The 26,298-nt window shown below is 39.6% G+C and overlaps 1 protein-coding gene across 1 annotated transcript in view; it reads left to right on the plus strand.

Annotated features, from left to right (window-relative positions):
- The window catches only part of CEP112 (centrosomal protein 112), a 437,864-nt gene that overhangs the window by 256,096 nt on the left and 155,470 nt on the right, over positions 1-26,298 (plus strand). The window contains exon 21 of the mRNA XM_036835732.1: positions 13,158-13,388. Coding sequence (XP_036691627.1) covers positions 13,158-13,388 — 231 coding nt within the window. The remainder of the gene's footprint in view (positions 1-13,157; positions 13,389-26,298) is intronic.

Below are 26,298 nucleotides of genomic sequence, written 5' to 3' on the forward strand. Positions count from 1 at the left end.
ACTGCGATGTACCTCTCGGGTATTTGAGCTTCTTTAATGTCGTTCAAAAAGGGTTATAGTTTTTTCTTCAGAGTTTTGCACATCTTTTGGTAGACTTATATCTGAGAAACTTATATTTGTTATACATAGCTATAAACGGTGTTTTATAATTTTTTCGGGTGTATAAAAATTACAAATGATTTTTAAACATTGGTCTTTGATTCAGATACCTTTGTAAACTCTCCTATTATTTCTAGTAACTTGTGCATTGATTTTACTTTTTCTCAATAGACAATTATAACATCCATGATTAAAGACAGTTTTGTTTTCATATTTTTTTTCTTGTCATGCACTTATGAATACAAGTAGTGGTAGCAGGCATTCTTTGCTTCTTCCTGGTTTTAAAAGAGCTATTTTGAAACTTCACAATAAAGAATGAATAAAATTTGCTGAGTTTGTGGTAAATACTTTTATCTGGTTAAGAATGGTCTCTTCTATTCCTATTTTGCTAAGAGTTTCTATGGTGGAATTTTATCAAATGTTTTTCTGTGTATTGAGATAATCATAAGGTTTTTTCTTTTAATGCATAAATGGAATAAATCATATTATAGGTTATTGTCTAACATTAAACCAACATTATGTACCATCCAGTTTTTTCATGATGTAATATCATTGGATTCAATTTGCTAATAATTGTTGAGAGAGATTGACCTGAGATTTTTCTTTTTTGGACGTGTTTTTCATTGATGTTGTGCTAGTCTCATAATTTGAGTTGCTGAATAATCCTTCTTTTTCTATTCTCTGAAAGAACTAGTGTACGAGTGAGTTATTTGTTTCTTGAATATTTGGTGGAACTGGCCAATAAAGCCATCTGGGCTTGATATTTTATCTCTGGAAAGATTTTTGACTACTATTTAAATTTTTTTAGTGGTTATAGGATGATTCACATTTTGCAGTTTTTTCTAGTCAGTTTTGGAAAAATTTTATAGTTTAGGAATTCTTTCTTTTCATCTAAATCTGATATTTATTGGCATTTATAGAATTTTATAAATGTTATACTGCCCTTGCATTCTCTGCAACTTGCTGATTACATATTTTATTTTTATGCATTACTGGACTTGATTTGCTAATAATTTATTTGAGATTTTTATGTCTGGTTCATGACTGAGTTGGCCTATAATTTTTATTTCTCTTCCTATTCCTGTCATCCTTTGGTATCAATATTATGACTTCTGAAATAGTTTCAGTGTATATTTCTCATTTTCTATTCTCCGGAAAAGTTTGTAAAAGATTAGAATGATCCATCTCCCGGGTTATTTTTCTAGAACTCACCTATAAAATTATTTGAGCTTAGTGTTTTCTTAGTGTCAGAGATTCTTAACTGTTCTTTCAGTTTCTTTAATCGGATTGTTTTAGTTGATTATTTCTTCATTCTGTATTTTCCTAGGAATCTGTTTCACCTAGGATCTCCAATTATTGGCATAATATTTTTATGATATCACTGTATTATCTTTTTGATCTGTGATGGATCTGTACTATGTCATTCTTAAATTTTAATATTAGTTATTATCTCTTTTTTCGAGATAATATTGCCATACTTTATTTTTATCTCTTATATTTGTTTATTTGTGCCTTCTTTCCTGTTTCCTTCATCAGTCTTACCAGAAATAGTTCTATCTTGCTAATTCCTTAAATTGGTTGCCTATTTCACTAATAATTCACCTTTTAAAAATAAGTAGCACGTTAAGACCACTTATTTCCTTCACTTTAGTTTCATCCTTCAGGATTTGATAAGGAATATTTTCATTATCAATCATTTCTCAGAATTTAAATGTTATGAATTTATTTGATTAGGAAATGTGTTAACACCAATCAGAATTTAAAAGTCATAAAAATAGAGTGAAATATCTCCCATGCGCCCGTCAGCACTAACCCCCTCATTCCCAGTTAAAACAGCACAAATGTAAAAAGTGGTGTGTCTTCTTCCAGAGATTATTTCTAAGTACATTTAATTTTTATCTTAACTTCATTTTGAAGCATGAGTTATTTAAGGTGTATATTTTAAATTTCGAAGTATATGGGATATTATTTTGGCTTTGTTGTTGCTATTTTTGTCATGGTTCTTAATTTAGTTGCAATCTTGTTAAAGAATATCTTTGATACCACCAATTTCTTGCAATATGTTGACACCTGAATTTGGCATGTGTATGTGCATGTGTATGATGAACTCTTTTACTGGAATGGTGGATTTGGCCGTTTTCCCCTGTAGTTCTGCTAAATTTGTTGTATATATTTTAAGGTTGTTTTATCACATGTGTACAAACTTAGATGTGTCTCTCTGGTAAATGACATTAAAAAATCATTTAGTGATACTCTATTTTGAGACTACCTTTCATTAATAATTTACTGGTATAACTTTTTTCATCCCTTTGGTTTCAATTTCATGTTTTCATTGTTCTCGTAAAAAACATAGATGAATTTTAGTGTTAAAAAATTTAAACTATTACACTCTTTTAGTTAGTAATTTTGGTCCATTTACGTGTATTGTGATTTTTGATATACCATCTTACTTTTTTCATCTTTCCCACTTTTTTCTATGCTTCTTTTTGCCCCAGTTTTTAAAATAGAGTATTTTAAAAACAGTTTTAGATTTATGGAGAAAATGAGAGGATAAGGTGTAGAGAACTCCCATTTATCTCACACCCAGTTTCCCCTTATTAACATCTTACATTAGGATGGTACGCCGCTTACAACTTTGCACCGTCATTAACTAAAATCCATACCTTATTCAGATTTCCTTAGTTTTTACCTAATGCGTTTTGTCTGTTCCAAGATTCCACCCAGAACATCAGATTAATTTTAGTTGTCATATCTCCCTAGTCTCCTCTTCACTGTGATTGTCAGATTTCCCTTATTTTTGATGATCTTCTGATGATCAGAATTTGTAAAATGCCCTTCTATAGTAATGTGGAATTCTTTTGCAAGGAAGATTTGTCTCTTCTCCCATATTATTAATGAAATCATTATATCAGTGTGTACTCATGGATATTTATTTCACCTTGGGATAGAATCTGATGCTAGTTTCTCACATTGTTCCGGCTTTGGGCTTTGGGCTCCATCAGTGTGCACTTCTAGGACAGCAGGGTGTTCCAGGCTCAGCTCAGGTATTTTCTGCCCATTTGCCCAAGGACCACTGGTTCCTTTCACTGGAGGATGGTATGAGAAACCAAAATCTGGGACTTGGTGTGCTTATTGCTACTGGGATGTCACTTACTGAGTGTAATCTGTTTTTTACCCACTTTGTCTGCTTTTAAGTTTTTCACTTTGTCTTTCATGTTCTGCCATTTCATTACCCAGTATCTAAATGTGCATTTCTTTTCTTTCTTTCTTTCCTGTTCTTTTTTTTTTTTTCTATTTTTCCATCTTGCTTGATATTTATCCTGCTCACTGTTTCTGTGGAGTCTTGCTTTTCCTCAGTTCTGGAAAGTTCTCGGTCATCATCTTTTCATGTCTACCCTATCTTCCCTTCTCTCTCCTCTCCTTCTGGAACTCTAGGTATATATCAGATCTTATTTTCTTTTCTGTAGCTTTAAACGTCTCACTATTGTTTTTCTGATATTATTGTGCTGTATTGTGGGTGGTTTATTAAGATCTCCTGTTTCACTGCTTCTCACTTCTGCTCTGTTCAAGCTGCCTTCACTCATCCATTCTATCTTTTATACAAAATTTTTATTTCTGGCAATTATGTTTGGTTCTTTCTCAAAGCTGGGAATTTTTGTTTAATCTCTTCTGGTTTACTCATTTTGTGACTCCATCCTTTGTTTCTTTAAACACTTAACACATGTTTATTTTATATTCTTTTTCTGATAATTCCCATATCTGACGAACTTGCTTGTGGGAATCTGTTTCTGTGGACTCTTACCAATGGTGTTTTTTGGGGGGACTTAGTAATTTTTTATTAGGAGCTCATATTTGGTTTATCTTAATTTGTGGAAACCTGGAGACATTAAAATGAAGAAGCTTTTCCCCAGAGGGAATTTGTTTTAGCTTCAGGTGGGAGCTGATAGCACTACAGACCTGAAGCCACTTCTGTCCTGCTCCAGGCTCCCCACCTTGGTCAGTGGTGTCATGTTCAGCTCACACATCACTTTCCCTTGAAGCAGCAAAGCAGACGAGGGCATTTTCCCTCAAAGGTACCTGGCCTTGGATTGTGCTTACTGCTCACTACCCTGTTTCTGGCACATGCAGTTTTACATGTATGTGGTTTTTGTTGTTTTGTTTTTCCCTTTGACTGTTTCTCTTACTTCCAATGAGCAAAGAAAGAAGCATTGAGTTTTATACAGGATGTAGTTGTTTCATCTCATGAGGGTGTATCTAGTCTGGCAAACTACTTGAAACAAACATCCTCAGTCACCAGCATGCCTCACTCCTCCTTGCCTTCCACATGCACTTAGCTGCTTAGTTCTCTTAATTCTGCCTCTAAGACTGTATTCCCGTCTGTTCCACTTTTTCCCCACTGCTGGCCTTCTTGCCTCTGAGTGTGCCAAATCATTGTGTAAACTGCCTCCGGGTTAGTCTTTCCTGGTACAAATGCAGTGGCATCGCTTGGCTCACTGGCCCCCATTCCCTCTCCAGCAGCCAAGTTAAATCTCGTCGCTGCTTCTTCAGTTCCTGAAATCCAACCCATGTAGCTTAACATTTGAAATCCTTCAATAACCTCACCAACTTTGTCTTTTCTGAGTTTCCCTTCTTCCTCTTTAATGCTCTGTTTTTCTTCTTGCATGTGGCTCATTCTTTCTGCCTGAAATGTCCTATATCTATCCCTGTCCCCAAATGGTGCTAATTTATCTCTTAAGGTCCATCTCAGATGCATTCAGTTTTATTCAGTTTTCCAGAATCCTTCCAAGTTCAAAGTAACTGCTCCCTCTTTTGACCTCTTATGGCCCTTTGTCTTCATGCCTTGTGTGTGTGTGTGTGTGTGTGTGTGTGTGTGTGTGTACATGTATGTGTAGCTTATGTATTATAGTCTAAAGTATTTTAGGGAAGATTTTTTTTTGGAAGTCATTTATCACAGTGGCTTCCACATCATAGATCTTAATAAATAGTGAATTATACATAACTATAAATGAAAGAGAGGCACAAACAAAATATTTCAGCTTGCGGTGATGATTACCCATAAACTTTCTATGAATGTACAAAGGTGACCTAATATATCACTAAGTTGTTAATGTGTCTTTATTCCAGAAGTGCCTGTAGAATAATTTTTCAATTTTGAAAATAGTCTAAATGATTATTTCTTAACCATGAACATGTCCTCAACTTAAATACATTTTGCTTTCATAAAGTGCATTTAAAATGTTTGTTTGGGATGATAATCCTGGCAATCCATAATCCTTGATAAGATGTTCCAACCTCTCACTTCTTTTGCTAGGACTTGTCAGATTCAGGGTGGTTTAAAGAGTCATTAACTTTCTAAGGAAACTGGTTTAGGTTGTTGGGGGGTTTTTTGTAATAAATTTTTTTATCATGGTAAAATACACATAATATAAAATTTGCCATCTTAACCATTTTTAAGTGTGCAGGTCAGTGATATTAAATACGTTCACCTTGTTGTGCAACCATCACCACCATCCATCACATAACTCTTTTCGTCTTATAAAACTGAAACTCTGTGCCCATTAAACAATAACTCTCTTTTCTTCCCACCCCCCAGCCCCTGACAATTACCGTATACTTTCTATATATATGATTTTGACTAAGTACCTCATATAAGGAGACTCATACAGCATTTGTGTTTTGGTGACTGGCTTATTTTACTTAGCATAATGTCCTCAAGATTCATATATATTGTAGCATATTGCAGGATTTCCTTCCTTTTTAAGGCTGAATAATATCCCACATTTTGCTTATCCATTTATCCGTCAATGGACTTTTGGCTTGCTTCCACGTTTCCTGGTCTATATGTTTTTAAACTGTTAATTGAGAGTCAGCTTGACTAAAAGTTGTCCTGACGGTTTGTCTCTTAGAGACACAACCTTTATTAGATTTTGAATTTTTGGAATAAATCTGCTCTTTCATATCAGTCACATAGATGAAGTTTTATAGCTTACTATTTATAATATTAAAGAAAAATGACACATCTATTCCAAATTGATCTTGGCAGTTTCATCACTCTAGCTATCAGCACATGCTAATGATTGAAATATTAAATACCTAAGGGAAGCCTTTGGCATTAAGTTTTTTCATTTAATGTTTAGTTTTCCATAATTAGTTGATACATTTTCCAGCATAGTTTTTCTATTTGAAAATCACCATTGGATTGAAGCCAGTTCATATCAGTGTTGCCAGCAATTTAAAATGCCTTCCTCTAAGTTACCATTACCTACCTAGTCAACTGATAAAACTACACAGAATGATGAAGTGCAGCCCTGGAAGGGTGTGGAGGAACAAGTACACGTATACATGTTGTTCACATTGGACGTGGGTTCAGTGTTTCTGCAGAGCGATTCGGAAAAAAAGTTAAAAAGTTATTCTTAGAGTTTCTCCAAATAATTTTGGAGGACTGCTGTGAGCCTAGAAGCCTAATATTGTAGGCTTTTATAACCTAAAAGCAAAATATTGTAATTCATTCACTGATGTCGCCTATGTAATAATAATTGGAAATAAAGCAGATATTCAAGAATAATATGGTTAAGTAAATTATGATACACTGTAATGATGAAATACCAAACAGCCACTAAAAATAACAAATACACTCATAAATGAGACTGAAGATAAAAAATTAGATGTGGGGAAAGGTAGAACGGTATCTACTCAGCGATCATACCATTAAAAATGTTTTTATGTACATTGACAAACATTGAAATTCAGTTTGCAGTGGTGTCAGTGCCTGTGGAAAACTAGCTTTTTTTGTTCTTTTTATTTTTCGTAAAGATTTAATGACCTTGTGCCTTTTGGATGTTAACTTTGTACTAATCATAGTGAAGGTTAAGGATTAGAAGTGCACAGTAAGAATAAATGAATAAAATACATACTATACTGCTTATGAATATCCTTCTTCATGAGAAATTCTTACTACTTTGACACAGTGTAGTATGTGATAAAAAGCAAAGGCTTTCGAATCAGACTGAACTTGGATACAGTCTGTCCGCGTCTCTTTTTCTCAGACCCCATGACGTAGCTTGCCCGGGATGCTGCAACAAAATACCGCAGATTGGGTGGCTTATACACAACGGAAATTTGTCACAGCTCTGGGTGCTGGAGGTCAAGGTCAGAGCAGCACGTGGTCGCGTTCTGAGGGACAGCCTTCTGGTCTGCAGCGGTGCCTTCTCGCTGTGTGCTCACGGCGGAGGGCAAGGGAGCTCTCGGTGGTCTCTTTTATAAAGGCCCCGGTCCCGTTTCATAAGGGCATTAATCACCTCCTAGGGGCCTCACCTCCTAGAACCATCAGCCTGGGCGTTAGATCCCCAGCCTGTGAATTCTGTGGGGACACTGGCGTTCAGAGCATAGTACTCCGTTATCCCAATGTCGTCACTTCCTCTGCCCTCCACAGATCTCAACTTCTTTCTCGCAGTTCCTGTCTCATGGCCTTTTCCTGGTGCCTCTGGGAGAGTTCTTCCATCTGATCATATGTACAATATACAGTTCTCTTCTCTGGCTGTAGCTGACCTTTTCTTTCTCCCATCATTTCCACTTCTTCATTCTTTTCTGACTTCTTATTTTGGCTTCATGTCTCTAATTTCTTTGCTTACCCTTTTCAGTATATTTTAATGCATATATACTCACATATATATATATTTATTATGCTTTTAAAAAATATTTATGCACCTGTTCCAGTTATACCGCTTCAGATAACATGTGCCACTCGTTGTTGTTGCTTCTTGATAGTAGTTCTGCTCCTCAGGGATCCTGAGTTTGGCCGGTGAGCTTATATTCCCCAGGGACTATCAGATAGTCTAGGCGGTCACTTCCACTGAAAGAGCAAAAGGCTCCCGACCTGCTGGATGAGCTCCTAGAAGGAGGAGAAAGAGGTTAAGGATCCTCAGGCAGAGCACCCCCATTGCTGCACCTCCCCACTCACGACTCCTCCACTGGGAAAGTCTGCTGCCCAGGAGCTCACCTTAACCTCCTGGGCAGAATGGCAGTAGGGGGACGCAGTTTTCTAAGGTTGAATGTCATTAGTTCTGGAAGCTGGAGGGGACAGTGCAGAAGCGTGAGCGCCCCAGAAGTTCCCTAAGTGTGCACCTGCTTTCTTCAGCTCCTCACCCCAGCAAGGCATCTGCCTGCCTTGACTGGACTCAGAGCAACACCATGTTGGGTTCTTGCTTCCAGCATGGCAGCGGGACAGATGAGATTGTCCCAGGGCTAAGCAGGGAGAGGCGGGAGCAGAGAGCAGAGCTTTCTTGCCATCCCGCTTCTTTCAGCTTACGGGTTCCGGGTTTTCTTCCCGGGCTGCAACCCCTTCCCCTCCGCAGACGCATGGTCTGCAGTCCAGGACAGGCTTTGTCCTCCCCGGGAGCTCCTTGGAGTTTGTTTTTCTGTTGTTTTTATTGTTGTGGTGGTCGTCGTTCTTAATATCTCAGATTCACGCCTCCTGTGGTTTCTCCATGGTTGATTCTGGGAAACAGGGTCAGCAGCCCAGACTGTTCTGCCGTATCGATGTCACTGAGTGTTTTTTAAAAGATTATTTTGTCTCCTAAAAACATAACTGTTGTCACTACCTACACCTATCTGCTCTTAGAAGATTTCCCTTTTGTTTCAGAACGTGATTAAATTGACCGTCTCTTCTCTTATTACGCCCAAATATTGTGTTCACAGGGGAGGAGTCTTAAAACAAGGAGTAGAAAGCAAGAGACTTTGTTTTCAGGAGAATTGGTTTAGAGCTGTGTACCAATATCCAGGTATCAATACATCCATGAAACAGGGGAGCAAATGCACTTAAAAAGCCTTTTATATAAAGTCCTCTTACACTTTTCCCAGGGATCATCTATTTCAAATCAGCTTTTCTAGGATAAAAGTGGAGCACCCTGTCACCTCCAGCTCCCAGTCTCAGATTTGCTATCATTCAGCCATTTCTTCTCCTCCAACATAAATGCGTTTGACCAGCCATCTGTCATTCCTGTCTCTTCTAACCTCGTGTCGAGAGCGGGCAGGGCCAGTAGCTGAAATAGTATGAACTAACCCCAATCCAAAGTAAAGGAAGACTTTGGATTTTAACAGTATCTATCATATTGGCTTATTTAGCATCTATCATCTTAAATGAAATAATCTGCATCAGATGCCAGGTGCAAAGTCAACACTCAAAGTGCTAGCAATTATTATTTAGCTCATAGAAATTGTAAAATTGTTAGCATTCAAAATAAGTGAGTACAGGATTTTTATGGAAAACGGGGTAATCTCATATTGTAGGTATTTTGATTTTTAAAGCAACTTCTCAGTATTTGCCTTTGTGTCCTGTTCCCATCATCCCAATGTAACTTGTGTCCTACTGTCACTTTTGGGTCTTCTAGTTTCCAGTCAAGGAATTGTTGGTTTATACAGTGCTTGTTGAAGTACATAGTACCTAGAACAGTTACCACTGTGTTTCAGAAAATGCTGCATTCTTAGCTAATGCATAGACAATAATAATAATAATAACAACAACAACAACAACAGCAAGTCCCCTTAGCCTGAACTAACTATTCATGTGGTAGCCTGGCATGCTAGGTTTCCTGATCTTCTTTCCCTCTGAAAACAACTAAAAAGGCTAGATACAATTTTTTTTTTTTAAGAACATCTTTTTGAGTGTATTCACAAGCTGTTAAGTTAGGTAGGATACTCAGATATCAACATCTAAATGAAAATAGAAATCCAGAGGTGTAAGCAGAGCACTGAGGCAGCTCTCACCTTGAGGACCTTTTCTAAAACTGAGTGAACTTGAACTTCAGTTTGGGGCCTCTTATTGGGCACAGGGGAAAAACAAAGTCCAGGGTTTGCTTAAGGTAGAGGATCTAGGCTACTACTGTGCATAAAGCTGGGACACCAAGGGCCACACCCACCATGTGCAAGTGAACTAGAAACAACCTTAACGTTGAGTGGGGTGCCCCTGAAAATTCATAACCGTAAGCCGGTGCTCGTGGATGTCTGATGCCTGAGTTCGCACTGTCACCGTGTCCTGGAAAATGAGTCTGAGAGCTCACTCTAAAGTCGTCCAGACATGCTGACATCTCCAGGGCTCTGTCAGAGTCACGTGATTGCCAGAGAACCACTTTCAATTCCAACAGATACGAACTTGCACTTAAAAAGAACAACAATGCAAAACAGTAGGAGAAAAAACAAAGTACCATGAACCAGGGTCTTAAAATTTTTTGAACAGCAGAATGAGACCTGCAAAGACTTGAGATGCTGGAATTATCAGCCACAGAATAGAAAATAGTCATAGTTAGTATATGATGTAAAGTTAAAGATTTTAAAGGAATTGAAAATACTAAAATGGCAAGGGCGTTTAAAAATTACCACACATATTTGTAAAAGAATGAACTCCTAAAAATAAAAACAAAACAACTGAAATTCAGAATCTGAATGGATTTGAGAGCAGATTACACACAGAAAATGTCTAGAACGTAGGCGAGAGGAAAAGAGGAAAACTATGAAAGAGAGGTTAGATGAAATGAAAGAATGGGAAGATCTGTGTACATCATGTGAGTTCATAAAGAGTGGAGAGAGAATGGAACAGAGACATTAAATTAATAGGTTAAGCCTGAGAGTTTTGCAGTGGTTATAAAACCAGATCCAGAGGAGGAGCATGCCCCAGTCAGAATAAATAAAAACATATCTACACTTCGAGAAATTAAAAAATTGGAGAATACAAAACACAAAGAGAAGATCTTAAAAGCAGCCAGAGAGACAAAAACAAATTATCTTCCAATGAATAGCAGCTGACTTTTCAACAACACCCCTAAAAATATGTTCAGATTAGTGAAAACTGAGAGTGCTTGCCACTAAACTTCTTTAAAGAACTTAAAGGGTGCACTTGGGGCTAAAGGAAAATGCTTGTATGGAAGGTCAGAGTTGCAAGAAGGAATGAGGAGACAAGACAGGGGGAAATATGTGGATATATCTAAGCAGCTACTGAATAATTAGCAATACTGAGTTGATAAAAACGAAATAAACTGAAAATAACAACTATAGCTTATAAATATGGGAGACTGCCACAGGACTTAAAACGTCCTAAGTTTCTTTCGTTGTTTAAGAGCATATAAAGAATAATTCACTTTACAGTTTGATAAGTGGCACATGGGTGTTGAGCCTCTTACTGTGAGCACGACAGGAAGTACAGGTGTCGCTGCCACGCCAGAGAGGGGGAGGGGGCTGAGGAGGAGGCGTTTGTTCATTAGAGTGAAAGGGGGAAGAGGGGGGAGAAAAACAAAACATGCACAACATAGGGCAAACAGCACAAGACAAGAGAGAAAATAAAGGCAAATATGTTAGCATGTACAAACTAATGGACTGCATTGGACTAAATGCCCCATTTATTTATTTATTTTTTATTTAATTTTATTTTTTAACATCTTAATTGGAGTATTATTGCTTTACAATGGTGTGTTAGTTTCTGCCGTACAACAAAGTGAATCAGCTCTACGTATACATATATCCCCATATCCCCTCCCTCTTGTGTCTCCCTCCCACCCTCCCTATCCCACCCCTCTAGGTGGTCACAAAGCACCGAGCTGATCTCCCTGTGCTATGCGGCTGCTTCCCACTAGCTATCTATTTACAGTTTGTAGTGTATATATGTCCATGCCACTCTCTCACTTCGTCCCAGCTTCCCCTTCCCCCTCCCTGTAGCACGCAGCTTTAAATACTCAATAGCTCAAGTAAAGACAAAAGTCAGTAAGATACAGAAGATTTCAACAACATAACAAACAAGTTTGAGCTCGTGGATTTGTGTGGAACGCGGCACCCAACAACTTCCGAATGCACACAATATAGATTTCATAGCGATCATTCATGAAGCTTTAAAAACTGTACAACTGGCCATCAAGCAATCTCAGAAATTTTCGACGAAATCGTGTCGCATAGAGTGCGTTCTCTGGCCCCGATGCGCTTAGACGTGAGTAGCGAAACGGCAGTCATTGAGCTTCACGTCCGAAACCGGTGGTCGTCCCCCTAAATTGTCATATCCACCCGGAAGCTGGGAGTGTGACCTTATTTGGAAGCAGGGTCTTTGCAGACGTAATCAAGTTAAATGAGGTCACGCTCAATTAGGAGGAGCCCTAAGTCCAAGGTGACCATTGTCCTTACAAGAAGAGGGAAATTTGGACACAGAGATGCAGACGCACAAGCACAGCCACGAGGAGATGGGGGCAGGGGCTGGAGCGATGCATCGAGAAGGCAAGGATGGCGAGCAGCCCCGAAAGCTGGGAGAGACTCTGCCTCAGAGCCCCCAGAAGGAGCCAGCCCTGCCAGCACCTCGCTTCCAGACTTGTAGCCTCCAGAGCTCTGAGAGAGTGAACGTTGTCTTAAGCCACCCAGCTTTTCGTACTTTGGTGGGACAGCCCTGGGAAACCAGTATACCCCATAGGTTTGGGAATTAAGAAACATACTTCTAAGTAGATCATAAGTCAAAGAAAAAAATAAAAATGGAAGTTCAGAATGTTTTGAATTAAATGGTAATGAAAATGTCGTGTATCTAAACCTAAGAGCTTAAACTTAAGCAATAGTAGAGCGGTATTTATAGTCTTAAGTTTATAAATCAGGAAAGAAGAAAGGATAAAAATAAATGAGTTAAATATCCAAGATAAGAAGTTAGAAGAATAAAAAACCCCAGAATGTAGAATGAGGGACATAACAAACATAAGAGCAGAAATCAATGAAATAAAAACAAAAAATACAGTAGCAAGTACTAGACGAATCTTAGAAACATAATGTTGCCTATTTGAAGAAGCAAGTTGCAGAAGAATACATGTAATATTCCATTTACATAGGTATTTGAAACAAATAAAACTAAACGATGTATGTATATAGTAAACGATTTTAGGTAGGATCTCTGTCTGAGCTAGAAGAGTGGCATGGGATTGCAGAAGGAGGGAAGCAGGAAGGAAGCAGTGAACTTTCTTTGTTTGGTAGCCTTTTGCAGTTCTTCTTTTACGGCTCTCCTAGTCATATCCTCTGACCACTTTCCCATTTTTAAAAACAAGGTTATTGCTGACATGGAGGCACAAGTCCACAAGCTGAGAGAAGAGCTGATCAGCGTGAACTCCCAGCGGAAGCAGCAGCTGGTGGAGCTCGGTCTTCTTCGTGAAGAGGAGAAGCAAACGGCTGCTCGGGACCATGCGGCTGCTGTCAGCAGACTGAAGGCTGAGTCAGAAAAGATGAAAACAGAGCTGAAACAGACTCATGCCGCCGAGACAGAGATGGCGCTGCAAGAGGTAAGGTGCCCACCTGGATGGTTTATAGACAGTCGAGACCCGTGTTTGAAATCCACGGATGCCACCGTTACATTTAATCTCCAAGAGGTGGTGGACTTAGAATTACTCTCCAGTTTGTAAACCATTCAGATGAGCAATCTAAGTGTCTTGCTGTATGTCTCAGGGAGTTTCCTGACTTTTCCCTTGACTTTTGTGGAGGGGATTGTATGGAATATCCCTTCCATGGCTATTAAATATACATTGTGAGAAGTGTTATAATATTATCAAATATTATACTGGTTAGGAGTATTGGGGCTGTAACCTTGAGTTTTCCTCAGGTAAGACTAGGTTTCAGATCTTTCTTATGTTGTCTAATAGTCATTTCTAGATTTTACAGTTTTTTATGTGTCCCATAGATGATGACATATTTTCCCAGATTGATATTTCAAATTAAGAACTTTCTTTAGAATTACACATTTTTGAAATATATGTCAATATAATGTTTACAGATTTTGAGTTGACTTATATTCCAGAGACAGCCTCAAATATTTGTTCTTTTGATGTTCTGGAAAAGTGTAAATATTTTAATCAGGTAGTAAAAGTGAATTGCTATTAATCGTCACAGCTGTCAACTGCCCCTTGAGTTCTTTAAGACCAGCCTCTATCCTGGGATCAAGACACTTGGAAAGGGTAATTTAAGAATCTTCTAATTTTATTTTTGTCCTACCTCTTCTTGATCTTTAAATATGAAGCCTCCATAGAGCATACCACGCCATTCTAGGTGCTGCTCTGCTGATTTTACCTGGATCGTGGCCCTAAGGTGCTCACTTTGCAGCAGTACCGTCATTTACCTGAGGGTCAGATTTCAGCAGACTGGGCCCGTGGTAGCCTGGCTCTGAACCCAGGGATAAACCGGAAGAGGGCTCTGAAGAGGCAGGAGTGAAGAGGCAGGAGTGAAGAGGCAGGAGTGAGCCTGGCTTCCTGGAGGGACCGCGAGGAGGCCGGTGTGGCTGGGAAAGATGACGGAGGAGGGGAGGACGAGGGGCTGAGGTCAAGGACGAGGCCTCTGGGGACGGACTGGGCCCCGTAGGGCTGTGGAGGCCACTGCAAGGGCTTGGCTTTGACCCCCATAAGTAGAGGAAGCCTGGCGGGTTTGGAGCAGAGGACTGATGTGACCCGACGCGTTTGCACGGGCTCTCGGACCACACCCACCTGCCGAGGGTGAAGGTGGAAGTGGGGAGACTAGTTCAAAAGGTATTGCAGTGACTTAGACCAGAGTTGAGAGATGCTGGGCTTGGCCAGTAGCACTGAAGGTGGTACACGGGTCCGGCTGGGTTATGGTCTGATGGTCTGCAGGCAGAGCTGACGGGATCTGCTTTGGGCTCAGACGTGGGAGTGGGGGGTCGGGGGAGAGGCGGAGGGAGAGAGAACGTGTGAGTGAGTCGCCCAGCGTGATTCCAAGGCGACTTGCTGGAGCCACGGAGCGAGCGGAGTTACGTGCCCTTTGCTGAGAGAGACGGCAAGAGCTGCGCAGGCCACAGGGACACGACCTGGCTGAGGGGCCTTCGTCCCCCCAGTGAGGATGCTAGTGGTCCCTCCATCAGAGCAGTGCAGAGTCATGCTGTTTGATGCTAAAGGCTACAAGGTGTCAGGAAGTGGGGAATGTCCTGATACCGAGCAGTTTTAGCCCCCTGACAAGCGCCCAGGAGAGGCCGACGGGGAGGCTGCTGGGAGCTGACGCACCCCGCACCTCAGCTCTGCTCGCTGCCGCCAGAAGTTCAAAGTGTCTCCAAGTAAGTGTGCTTAAATGGCACGGATACCAATGCACCTCGATGTTTTAAAACACTGGACATAGTAAAGCCAGACTTACAAAACATACAGTTTAGGCCTTCGTTTTCTTGAATCACGTGTTCACATTTTAAAGGTTTCTTTTTTTTTTAATAAATTTATTTACTTATTTATTTATTTTTGGCTGCATTGGGTCTCCATTGCTGCGCGTGGGCTTTCTGTAGTTGCGGTGAGCGGGCCTCTCATTGCAGTGGCCTCTCCTGTTGCGGAGCACGGGCTCCAGGCACACGCGCCTCAGCAGCTGTGGCATGCGGGCTCAGTAGTTGTGGCTCACAGGCTCCAGAGCACAGGCTCAGCAGTTGTGGAACACAGCCCGTGGCAGTTGTGGCACACAGTTGCTCCACGACATGTGGGATCTTCCCGGACCAGGGCTCGAACCCGTGTCCCCTGCACTGGCAGGTGGATTCCCAACCACTGGGCCACCAGGGAAGCCCTAAAGGTTTCTTTTTAATAGGAGATGAATTTTTCAAGTATAGGTTTATATGTGTTACTAACGAACTGACAGGTTACAGATAATAAAAGAAATTAGTATTAGAAGCCATTGGAAATTTCTTTGGCAAGTATTTCTTGAATATTTTCTATATCTCAAAGGCATTATCCCAGGCACTTTGGGGCTACACAGAAAAAGGGGAAAAAAAGGCACTGTCCTTAAGGAGATTATAAAACAGTAGTGGCTGCAGGACACACACACGTACACAGATAACTGTAATGCAAGGTAGAGTGTGAACTGGGGGGAAATGATTTTCTATTAAGGAAGTCAGGGGAAATTACCTGGAAGAGATGGATGTCACATGAACTGGACACGGGTACTGTGTAGGATTTTGCTAGTAGGTTCTAAGCCACAGGAATAACAACAGCGAGAGCCAACAAGCCCGTTTACGTGGCACAGTGGTTAACGAGGGAGGGTGGTTAGTGACGAGCCTAAAGATGGCCGGGGGTCGCCAAAGGCCTCCAAAGCCGTGCTGAGTGTTCAGGCTTCGTGGGGTAGCAGGGAGGAGCTCCTGAAGGTTTTTAAGCCATGAAGTGTCAAGATCCAAGCGATTATCCGGAGACTCTTTCTAAGGTGCCGTGGAGTAGAGGTAGTTGGTGGGACTGGATTAATCCAGGAGACAGGTCCCCGAGGGCCCCTCAGAGGTACGGGAATGTGGTGGGGGCCTAGTGGTGAGCACGGGCCAGAGGAGGCGTGTTTGAGGGTCAACCCAGCCAGGGCACCGATTAGACCTGCGAGGTGTAAACCCCGCCCTGGATGAATGGGGCATGTCGCAGTTTCTGGTCTGGGGAAGAGGATGAAGTCGGTTATGGAGGTCAGTTGCGTTTGAACCCAGCTGTGACCTTCCCTTGCGATCGAAGGGACGTTTGTAGATAATCCTAGGAAGAGCGGGACCGGGGGAGTAGCTCCAGAATGGGGCCTGCGCAGGGAGAGTACAGACCGAAAACCAGCCGCGGGGGCGGGCTTCATCGGTGAAGTCGGAGAGACAGTCCAAGAAGGGTCGTTAAGGTAAGAGGGACGCGAGAAGAAGGCATTTTCATGGGAATGAAGGAAGAGAGTATTTGGAAAGGAGGCTTGCCAAGAACGTGACAGAAAACCCGGAAGGAGGAGGGTGAAAGAAGGGCCCCAGGATGTGAAACTGAGGATCGTTGAGGACCTTGGACGGAGCGCTGCCCGTGACGGTGTGCACGTGTGGACGGAGCCCGGCTGCAGGGGTCAGGGAGCGGGGAGCGAGGAGCTGGAGATGAGGGAGAGCCTGACGCTCCAGGGAGGTGTCGTCCGGGAGTGAGGGAGGGCGCTGAGGCGGAAAACGCCTGGAAATGCGAGGACGAGGAAGAGGGAAGACGAGAGACGCGTGGAGCACCGACGCCTGCGACCCGGGCGGTGCGGGCGCGAGCGCAGCAGGCAGGGGTCTGCTCCGGGGACGCGCCCCGCTCTCCCCCGCCTGGGATGCTCTCGCTCACGTTTCCTCGTGGTCGTCCTCCCGCTCGCCCCCGCTCTCCTTGCGGCCCCACCTCTGGCTGACGTCCTGTCCCCCTCCCTCCTCAGCTCCTCCCGAGGTCTTCACAGCTCGTCTCACTCTCTGAATGCATCTTCAGTTTTTCACTTGTTTATTTTCAGCGCCCACCCCCCCTTAGAGCATAACCTCATTAGCAGGGCCTTGTCTATCGCGTTCATTTCTGTACTGCCAGGGTCTAGAAAACCTGGCCCGTGGTAGCTGCTCACCTGTGTGTGTTAAGGAGGGAACGGCAGGAGCCGTGACTTTCTCGGGGGAAGAAGGAAGGAGAGGATTGGGAAGGATACAGAGGAGTCTGTGGCGAGACTTGAGAAGAGCTTCTGTCCGATGTCATCTGGACCCTTAGTAGAGCATCACCGCAGTCTGTGCAGAGTGAGGAATTTCGAGCCGAGTGGGGCCCCGAGGCTGCAGGCTGAGCAGCCGGCTGGGACGCCGCTGAAGGAAGGGGATGGAGGGAGCGTGCGCGGGTGGGATCGGGGTTCTGCAGGGAGAGAAGAGCGTGGCGGGGTGAGTCTGGAAGAGTGGAATGCCCTGAACTGAACGGAGAACACAAGTCATACAGGAAGATAGAAGCGGCTTTAAGTGGAGTGAATTTAGCTGACGTGGATAATGAATTAGAATGCAGGCCCTTGGTGGCATCAGGAGGGTCTGGGGGACAGGAGGAGAGCATTAAGTTGCCATGTTAGTGCCATGAGTTCCGAAGTCCGTATGATAAGATACAAGTGCTCTGCTCTTGATGCGAGGAGTAATTTGCATTTCCCATTGATGAATATTTTTCCTTAACTAGTTGAAGGAGTTCCCCACGCAGTGAAGAACAGAACTGTGAGTTCCCTGAAACAGTCCTTGTGAAATATTCGTTTCCAAAGCTTCAGGATCATGCATGGTGCCTCGTACAAAGTAGGCATTCATAAATGTTAAGTGAATAAAAGAATGGTGATGAACTTAGAAATTCAGTTCTACAGTTTCTGCTACTGTGAATGGTAATATGAATAAATTAAAAATTGCTATTGATTCATCCAAATTTGGTTTCAACCCATTATATGTACTTTGGGTAGGACAAGATACATCTTTATATTCAAATATTCATTTTTTATTGTTGTAATTCCCTTCATATTAGTAAGTTAAGTGCAAAGCATAACATTTCTTAAAGATAGTTTTAAAAATTAATAGATATTTGAGTTCTCACTATAAAAATTTGAATTAGCTCTAATGAACTGATAGATAATTCTCTTGCTAGCCTGTTGTGTCATCGTGCATGTTACTTGAATTCTTGTCACTAAGTCTTATAAAAGGTTTAATGTTTTATCATTTTTAAATAAATTTGAAAGTTAAAATATTTGCTAGTGTTTCAAAATCCAGTGAGAATTGAGGGATTTAGAAATTGATGTTCTCTCATTAAGTATAAAGTTGAGGTTCAAAGAGGAGAGAATAACCCCAGAATAATAAATAATCTAAATGTAACCTTCCCTGTGGGTCTGGGTTGTTTCAGTAGCACTTACAATGTTAAGGTTATAAAAGAATGCCTAAGTCCAGATCTCCCTGAGTTTCTGTCAGCAGCGATTTAGACCCCAGTGATATCTTCAATGGCTCTGAGTTAAGAGAAACATGAAATACCTCCACAAGGTCAAAATACTTGAAATAGAGAATCCAAGAGAATAAATGATTGACATTTGCAAAGTGAAAGCTGCTTTTCCAGCCTTTTAAAATCTTTTCAAACCGAATTGAAACAAAGTCCATAAAATATGAACCTCTGAAAAATTAAAGAACATTATTACTAAATGATGGTAGTGGGTAACTCTCAGATGTTTGATTAAAACTTTGGTATTTAAAATTTACCATTCTTTCAGAAATCTATTCAGCTATTTTAAAAATAGCCTTTCTTGAAATAGAAGATATTTTAGAAAATATGGGAAATAGAGAGGTGTAAAATTCTCTGTTACTATCACCACCCAGAGATAACCAATAGTAGTAATTTAATATGTATATAAAATAGCTATATTAACTTAGCTGACTGAGATCATACTAAATAAACAGCTATGCCTTTTGCTTTTTTTAAGAGCTATGCTAATAATATTCCAATGTCATTTGGAATTCTTTGAAAATGTAGTTTTCATTTTTTCATAATACTGTGTTTTATGGATGTAGCATGATTTATTGTGAAATTCCTTTATTTTTAAACATTTAGCTTTAAACATTTTAATGTAAATTGATGCAAAAATTAACATCTTCATACATCAAATTTTGTCACCATTTCCATTTTTTTCCCCCTTAGTTTAAGATCCCGGTAGAATTACAGGGTCAAATTGCTTTTCAAAACGGTTGTACTAATTTGTATTTTCCCCAACAGAATATCTGTTTTATCTAGACAGTCCTTAATATTAAACCTCTTCTTTGATTTGGGGAGGGGGGTGGTGAAAAACATTAATTGTTTCTAATTTGCATTTTTAAGAGTGAGACTGAACATATATAACAGATTTGTTATTCGTGTTTCATTTTCTGAGAAGTGCTTGTTCACCTCCTTTGTCAGTTTCTCTTCTGTTAATGTCCTGGTGTCCTCATCACCTTATATAAACTTGTTTATGTTTAGGATGACGAAGCTCTTTGTGGCAGGTACTTTTGGTATTTGCCTTTTAATTTTGTCATTTAATTTTATGATACACAAAATTCTTATTTGTGTTTAGTGTAATCTATCAATTCCTTTGTGAAATCTCCAGTATAAGTAGTTGTTTTAAGCTTCACGATTTGATATTTTAAAATATGTGAACACATCAAGCATTTTCCACACGGTACTAAGTAAAAAGCTCTTATGAAATTGACATAGTACTTACCCGCTTGGGCTCCTGGTCTGTAATTTTAATGGTATCTGAAGGATTATACTGGAATTCTGCCAGCCTGAAGTCATTAAAAGGCTTTGAGCAACAATTCAGCATCTTTTTCAAATTTAAGAAAAGCTCCATATGGTACAATTATTCAAATCTAAGGTCATAGAAACTACTTAAACCTTTGAAATTTATAATTAAAGGATTAATATTAACTTATGAAGACGTCATTTTGGCTTAAAATGGATTTCTAATCCCAATTCTGTTCTTTTTACTTTGATCTTTTCCCTGAGTTTTTCCTTTGCTAAAAATGTGAAGTTTGTATCCTTAAATTTTTAAATATGATTCTCAAACAGTTCAGATTTGTAAAAATTGATTGACAAACAACATCCCGTTTGATTTTTACAGTATTCCACAAATGTTGATGAACTTCAAGTTGGTGTTTTCTTCTGGGTTTTTAACCCACAGCTTGGTATAATGGACTCTAATGATACCTCTAAAAGTAACAATAAATTAATCTGGAAAAGAAAAAACTTGCATAAATGGAAACTTGGAAAACTTTGGGTGTGTTCGTAATTTGAATATGATGGATTGGTGTTCATTTATATTAAGGTTTAGAATTTTAAAGTATCTTCAGATGGCCTCAATTGTAAACCTTCTTTGAATGGTGAAAGGGGCTATGTCTTATACAAAAGCTAAGACTTTTTTGTCATTTTGGCAATACATACAAATCAGTCCAAGCCAAATATTTTAGTTCAATCAGTTAATGTATCTCTGTGTAACAAGAGGAACTGTGTGTTCCTTTGAGACTCAGTTTAACATCAACGTCCAGCTTTCTCCCACTTCTTCTTATTCTGATGCGAGGCACCTGTTTCCTGGAATCGTATCTGGGGTGTCTGCTTATTCAGCAGAAGTAGCAGAGGATCTGTCATCATTCATGCTTGAATAGTTACGTTGCCAAGGTTTTACCGCCCTCTCCTGCGTGGGCTGCAGAGTCGCGGGCGGACAAGGTGGAGAAGCGCTGCTGCCTGATGCACAGCTCCCACCGTTTCCCTGAGAACCTCTTGCAGCCCCTCTACCTCTGCTTCCTGTAGCAGAGGGCTCCTGTTTTCCAGCAGATCTGGGAGAGCAAAGCAGTAGCTTCACTTCAAAGGCTAGCTTTCCTAGGCTAGAGAACTAAGTTTTACTAGGAGGAAATTAAAAGACAGTGTATTTTATGTTAGGGATTATTTGAAAATAAAATCTAGAATTATAAATGAATCATTGTTTATTTTTATTTTTGAAGTAAACATTTAAAGTTTCCAAGATTAACCCCCCTTGTCATTCTGTAGCCTAACTTTCTAATACTCTAATCGCACCAGTATAAATGGGAGTTCTGCCACTCACCAGTTGTTGTTGGTTTTATACTTTTTGGACGTTCTTAAGGGAAAAATATTTACCTAGAATAAAGGAAAAAACTCTTAGGTCAGTGCAGCAAGTGATAGTAATAGATAAGTTATTGAAAGTAGAGCAGTTTACTTGCCATCTTCAGAGACTGATACCCAAACTAAGAGAGACGGGAGCAAGTAAATGAGCAGGTATTTGTGCCCAAAGCCTTTTGTGTGTGTGTGTTGAAGGTTAGTATTGATAACTGTACAGTTCTTTTGATCCTTTTGGCTTCATGGCCAAACCTATAGGAGTGTTATTTATTTATTTATTTGAAGTATACTTGGCGTACAATATTATATCAGTTTCATGTGTGCAACATAATGATTCAATGTTTCTCTACATTACAAAATGATCACCACAATACATTTAGTTACCATCTGTCATCATACAAAGTTAATACAGTATTATTGACTATATTCCCCATACTATACATTACATCCCCATTGTTTATTTTATTTAATTTATTACTTATTTTATGACTGGACGTTTGTACTTCTTAATCCCCTTCACCCACTTCATCTCGCCCCTCAACCTCCACTCCCCTCTGGCAACCGATCAAACTATTCTCTGTATCCATGGGTCTGGGTTTTGTTTTGCTTTTTAGATTCCATATATAAGTGAAATCATGCACTATTTGTCTTTCTGTGTCTGATTTATTTCACTTAGCATAAAACCCTCAAGGTCTATCTATGTTGTTGCACGTGGCAAGATTTCTTTCTTTTTATGGTTAAGTAGTATTCCACATCTTCTTTATCCATTGATGGCTACTTAGGTTGTTTCCATATCTTGGCTATTGTAAATAATGCTGCAATGAATATAGAGGAGTATATATCTTTGCAAATTACTGTTTTCATTTTCTTCAAGTAGATATCCAGAAGTGAAATTGCTGGATCATGTGGTAGTTATATCTTTAATTTCTCATATTCTGTAGTGGCTGCACCAATTTACATTCCCACCAACAGTGTACACATGTAGCCTTTTCTCCACATCCTTGCCAGCATTTGTTATTTCTCGTCTTTTTGATAATAGCTATCATGACAGGTGTGAGGTGATAGCTCATTGTAGTTTTGATTTGCATTTCCCTAATTACTAGTGATGTTGAGCATCCTTTCATGTGTCTCTTGGCCATTTGTATGTCTTCTTTGAAAAAATGTCTATTTAGATCCTCTGCCCATTTTTTAATTAGTTTGGTTTTTATTGTTGAGTTGTATGAGTTCTTTATATATATTTTGGATATTAACCCTTTATCAGATATAATTTGCAAACACCTTCTCCATTCAGTAGGTTGCCGTTTCATTTTGTTGATTGTTTCCTTTGCTGTGCAGAAGCTTTTTAGTTTGAGGCAGTCCCATTTGTTTATTTTTGCTGTTGTTGTCCTTGCCTTTGGGGTCAGATCCAAAAAAACACGGCTAAGACTGATGTTAGAAGCTTACCGCCGATGGTTTCTTCCAGGATTCTTATAGTTTCAAGTCTTACAAGTCTTTCAAGTCTTTAACCCATTTTGAGTTTATTTTTGTATGTGGTGTAAGATAGTGGTCCAGTTTCATTCTTGTGCATGTAGCTGTCCAGTTTTCCCAGCACCACTTACTGAAGAGACTGTCCTTTCCTCATTGTATACTCTTGCCTCCTATGTCTTAAATTGACCATACATGTGTGGTTTTATTTCTGTACTCTCTATTCTGTTCCACTGATCTGTAGGTCTGTTTTCATACCAATACCATACTATTTTTTATTTCTATAGCTTTGTAGTATAGTTTGAAACCAGGGAGCATGATATCTCCAACTTTGTTCTTCTCTCTCAAGATTGCTTTGGCTATTCGGGATCTTTTGTGTTTCCACACAATCTTTAGAATTATTTGTTCTAGTTCTGTGAAAAATGCCACGGGAATTTTGGTAGGGATTGCATTAAATATGTAGATTGCTTTGGGTAGTATGGACATTATTAATGGTATTAATTCTTCCAGTCCATGAGCGTGGAATATCTTTCCATTTATTTGTGTCTTCTTTAAAATTCCTTCAGCAGTGTTTTATAGTTTTCAGTGTACAGGTCTTTCATCTCTTTGGCTGAATTTATTCCTAGGTTTTTATTCTTTTTTATTCAATTGTGAGTGGGATTGTTTTCTTGATTTCTCTTTCTGATAGTTCATTATTAGTGTATAGAAGCACAACAAGTTTCTGTATATTAATTTTATATCCTGCAGCTTTACTGAATTCATTTATTAGTTCTAACAATTTTTTGGTGGAGTCTTTAAGGTTTTCTATATATGGTATTATGTCATCTGTAAACAGTGACAGTTTTTCTTCCTTTTCAGTTTAGATACATTTTATTTCTTTTTCTTGCCTAATTGCTGTGGCTAGGACTTCCAATACTATGTTAAATAAAAGTGACCAGAGTGAGTATCCTTGTCTTGTTCCTGATCTTAGAGGAAAAGCTTTTGGCTTTCCACGGTTGTATATGATAGTCATACACAGACTTTATTATGTTGAGGTACATTCCCTCTTTGTTGAGAGCTTTTATAAATGGATGTTGAATTTTGTCAGATGCTGTTTCTGCATCTATTGAAATGATCAATGATTTTTATCTTTCATTTTGTTAAGGTGGTGTGTCATCACCTTATGAACCATTCTTGCATTGGAATAAATCCTACTTGATCATGGTGTATGATACTGTTAATGTATTGTTGAATTTGGTTTGATAATATTTTGTTGAGGATTTTTGCATCTATGTTCATCAGGGATATTGGCCTGTAATTTTCTTTTTTATGGTGTCGTTGTCTGGTTTTGGTATCAGAGTAATGCTGGCCTTGTAAAATGAATTTGGAAGAATTCCTTCCTCTTAAATTGTTTGAAAAAGTTTGAGAAGGATAGGTATTAAATCTCTTTGAATGTTTGGTAGAATTCACCAGTCAAGCCATCTGGTCCTGGACTTTTGCTTGTTGGGAGTTTTTTGATTAATGATTCAATCTCCTTACTAATAATTGTTGTTGTCAGGGTTTCTCTTTGTGTGTGTGTGTGTGTGTGTGTGTGTGTGTTTAAGATTAGTAATGATAATTGTACAATCCTTTTTGATTCTTTCAGCTTCATGGCCAGACTTATAGGAGTCTTATTGGACAGGGCATCTTCTTTTCATAACACTGAAGAAAATAAAATGAAAAAATCTGTTTCATTAGTATCTTCATCAATGATGACATGATTACAAATAACAACATAAATAATAATTTATGGCACTATCTTGATAGTTTACCATAAATAATGTGCCTATTCATCCCAATTTGCCCAGGAAAGTCCCTGTTTATACCTGTTGTCCCAGTATCCTGTATGATTTAACGTTTCCCCAGCCTCTTTCACTCTTAAACATGTCCCAGCTTGCGTGCTAAGTTATATGATTACCCTAACTTTGAAGGTACTTTTTATGTAAAGGAGGCTTTTCTTTTTATATATCCTATGACTTAATTATTAAACATTATAATGCTGAATACATATATTTTAAATGAGTGCCTTTTTGACAGTAATACTGAACTTAGGTTTAGATGAATAGACTCTAGTTATTTTAATACCCCAACTAGCCTTTACTGATGTTTTTTTCCACACCAGACTAACATTTCAGTAGCATTCAATGCACTTAGCTCAAAAGTTTATTAGGAGACTTAAGGAAGTTGGAGTAAAGAGACAGAGCCTCCCTATCCACACTCTTGCCTTATTTTGCTTAGAGAGTCTCTGTGAGGGGAGGGCAGATGGCGAGCTGATGGGAGTTAGGTGTTGGGTGTTGAGTGTCAGAGCATAGTGCAGTGGAAGAGCTCTGGGCTGAGAGTCCCGTCTTGTTCTAACCATTGCTCATAATGGAAGGGAAACAATCATGCTATGTGAGGCAGGGTTTCCTGATTCAATATTGTGATGATTAAATAATGATTATAAGTGGTCAACTAACTGAGTTGAATTGAATACATTACAGGATACAGAAAAAAAAATGAAGTACATGACTAGGAAAAGTGCAGTTGGCTTAAATAAACTTCTGCAACTTCACAAGTAATCAAGGAAACACTAATTGAGACAAGATGCTACTTCACATATATTGAATAAACACATTATTTTAATAATACCAAGTATTGTTTTAAATTAATAATACCAAATACCAAGCATGCAGTGAATAAATACTCTAAAACGCTGTTAGTGTGAGTATAAATTGGTACAACCTTCCTGAAAGCCTTCAGTAACCTAAGTTATTAACTTTAAAAATATCTATCTCTTTTGACTTAGTAATCTTTCCTGGTTAGCATAATATTGATACTAAAACCCCAGAAAGATATCCCTCTAAACAGAAATTAATCTCACTTTGAATATTGTTAAAAAATGAAATAAAATATTAGGCAATAGAATCTAATAGTGCATTTAAAACATCATATACCATGATCACATGGGTTTTATTCCAGGAATGCAAAGATGGCTTGATGTTAGGAATGCTATTAGTATAATTCACTATATTGATAAATCAAAAGTGAAAAATTGTATATAGTCTTCTCCATATTCTTCACAGTGAGCCTAAGCTGCTGTAAAAAAAGAACCCCAGGGGGCTTCCCTGGTAGCGCAGTGGTTGAGAATCTGCCTGCCAATGCAGGGGACACGGGTTCGAGCCCTGGTCTGGGAAGATCCCACATGCCACAGAGCAACTAGGCCCGTGAGCCACAACTACTGAACCTGCGCGTCTGGAACCTGTGCTCCGCAACAAGAGAGGCGCAACAGTGAGAGGCCCGCGCACCGCGATGAAGAGTGGCCCCCGCTCGCCACAACTAGAGAAAGCCCTCGCACAGAAACAAAGACCCAGCACTGCCA

Source organism: Balaenoptera musculus, chromosome 20 (genome assembly GCF_009873245.2).
Source record: "Balaenoptera musculus isolate JJ_BM4_2016_0621 chromosome 20, mBalMus1.pri.v3, whole genome shotgun sequence".
NCBI lineage: Eukaryota > Metazoa > Chordata > Mammalia > Artiodactyla > Balaenopteridae > Balaenoptera > Balaenoptera musculus.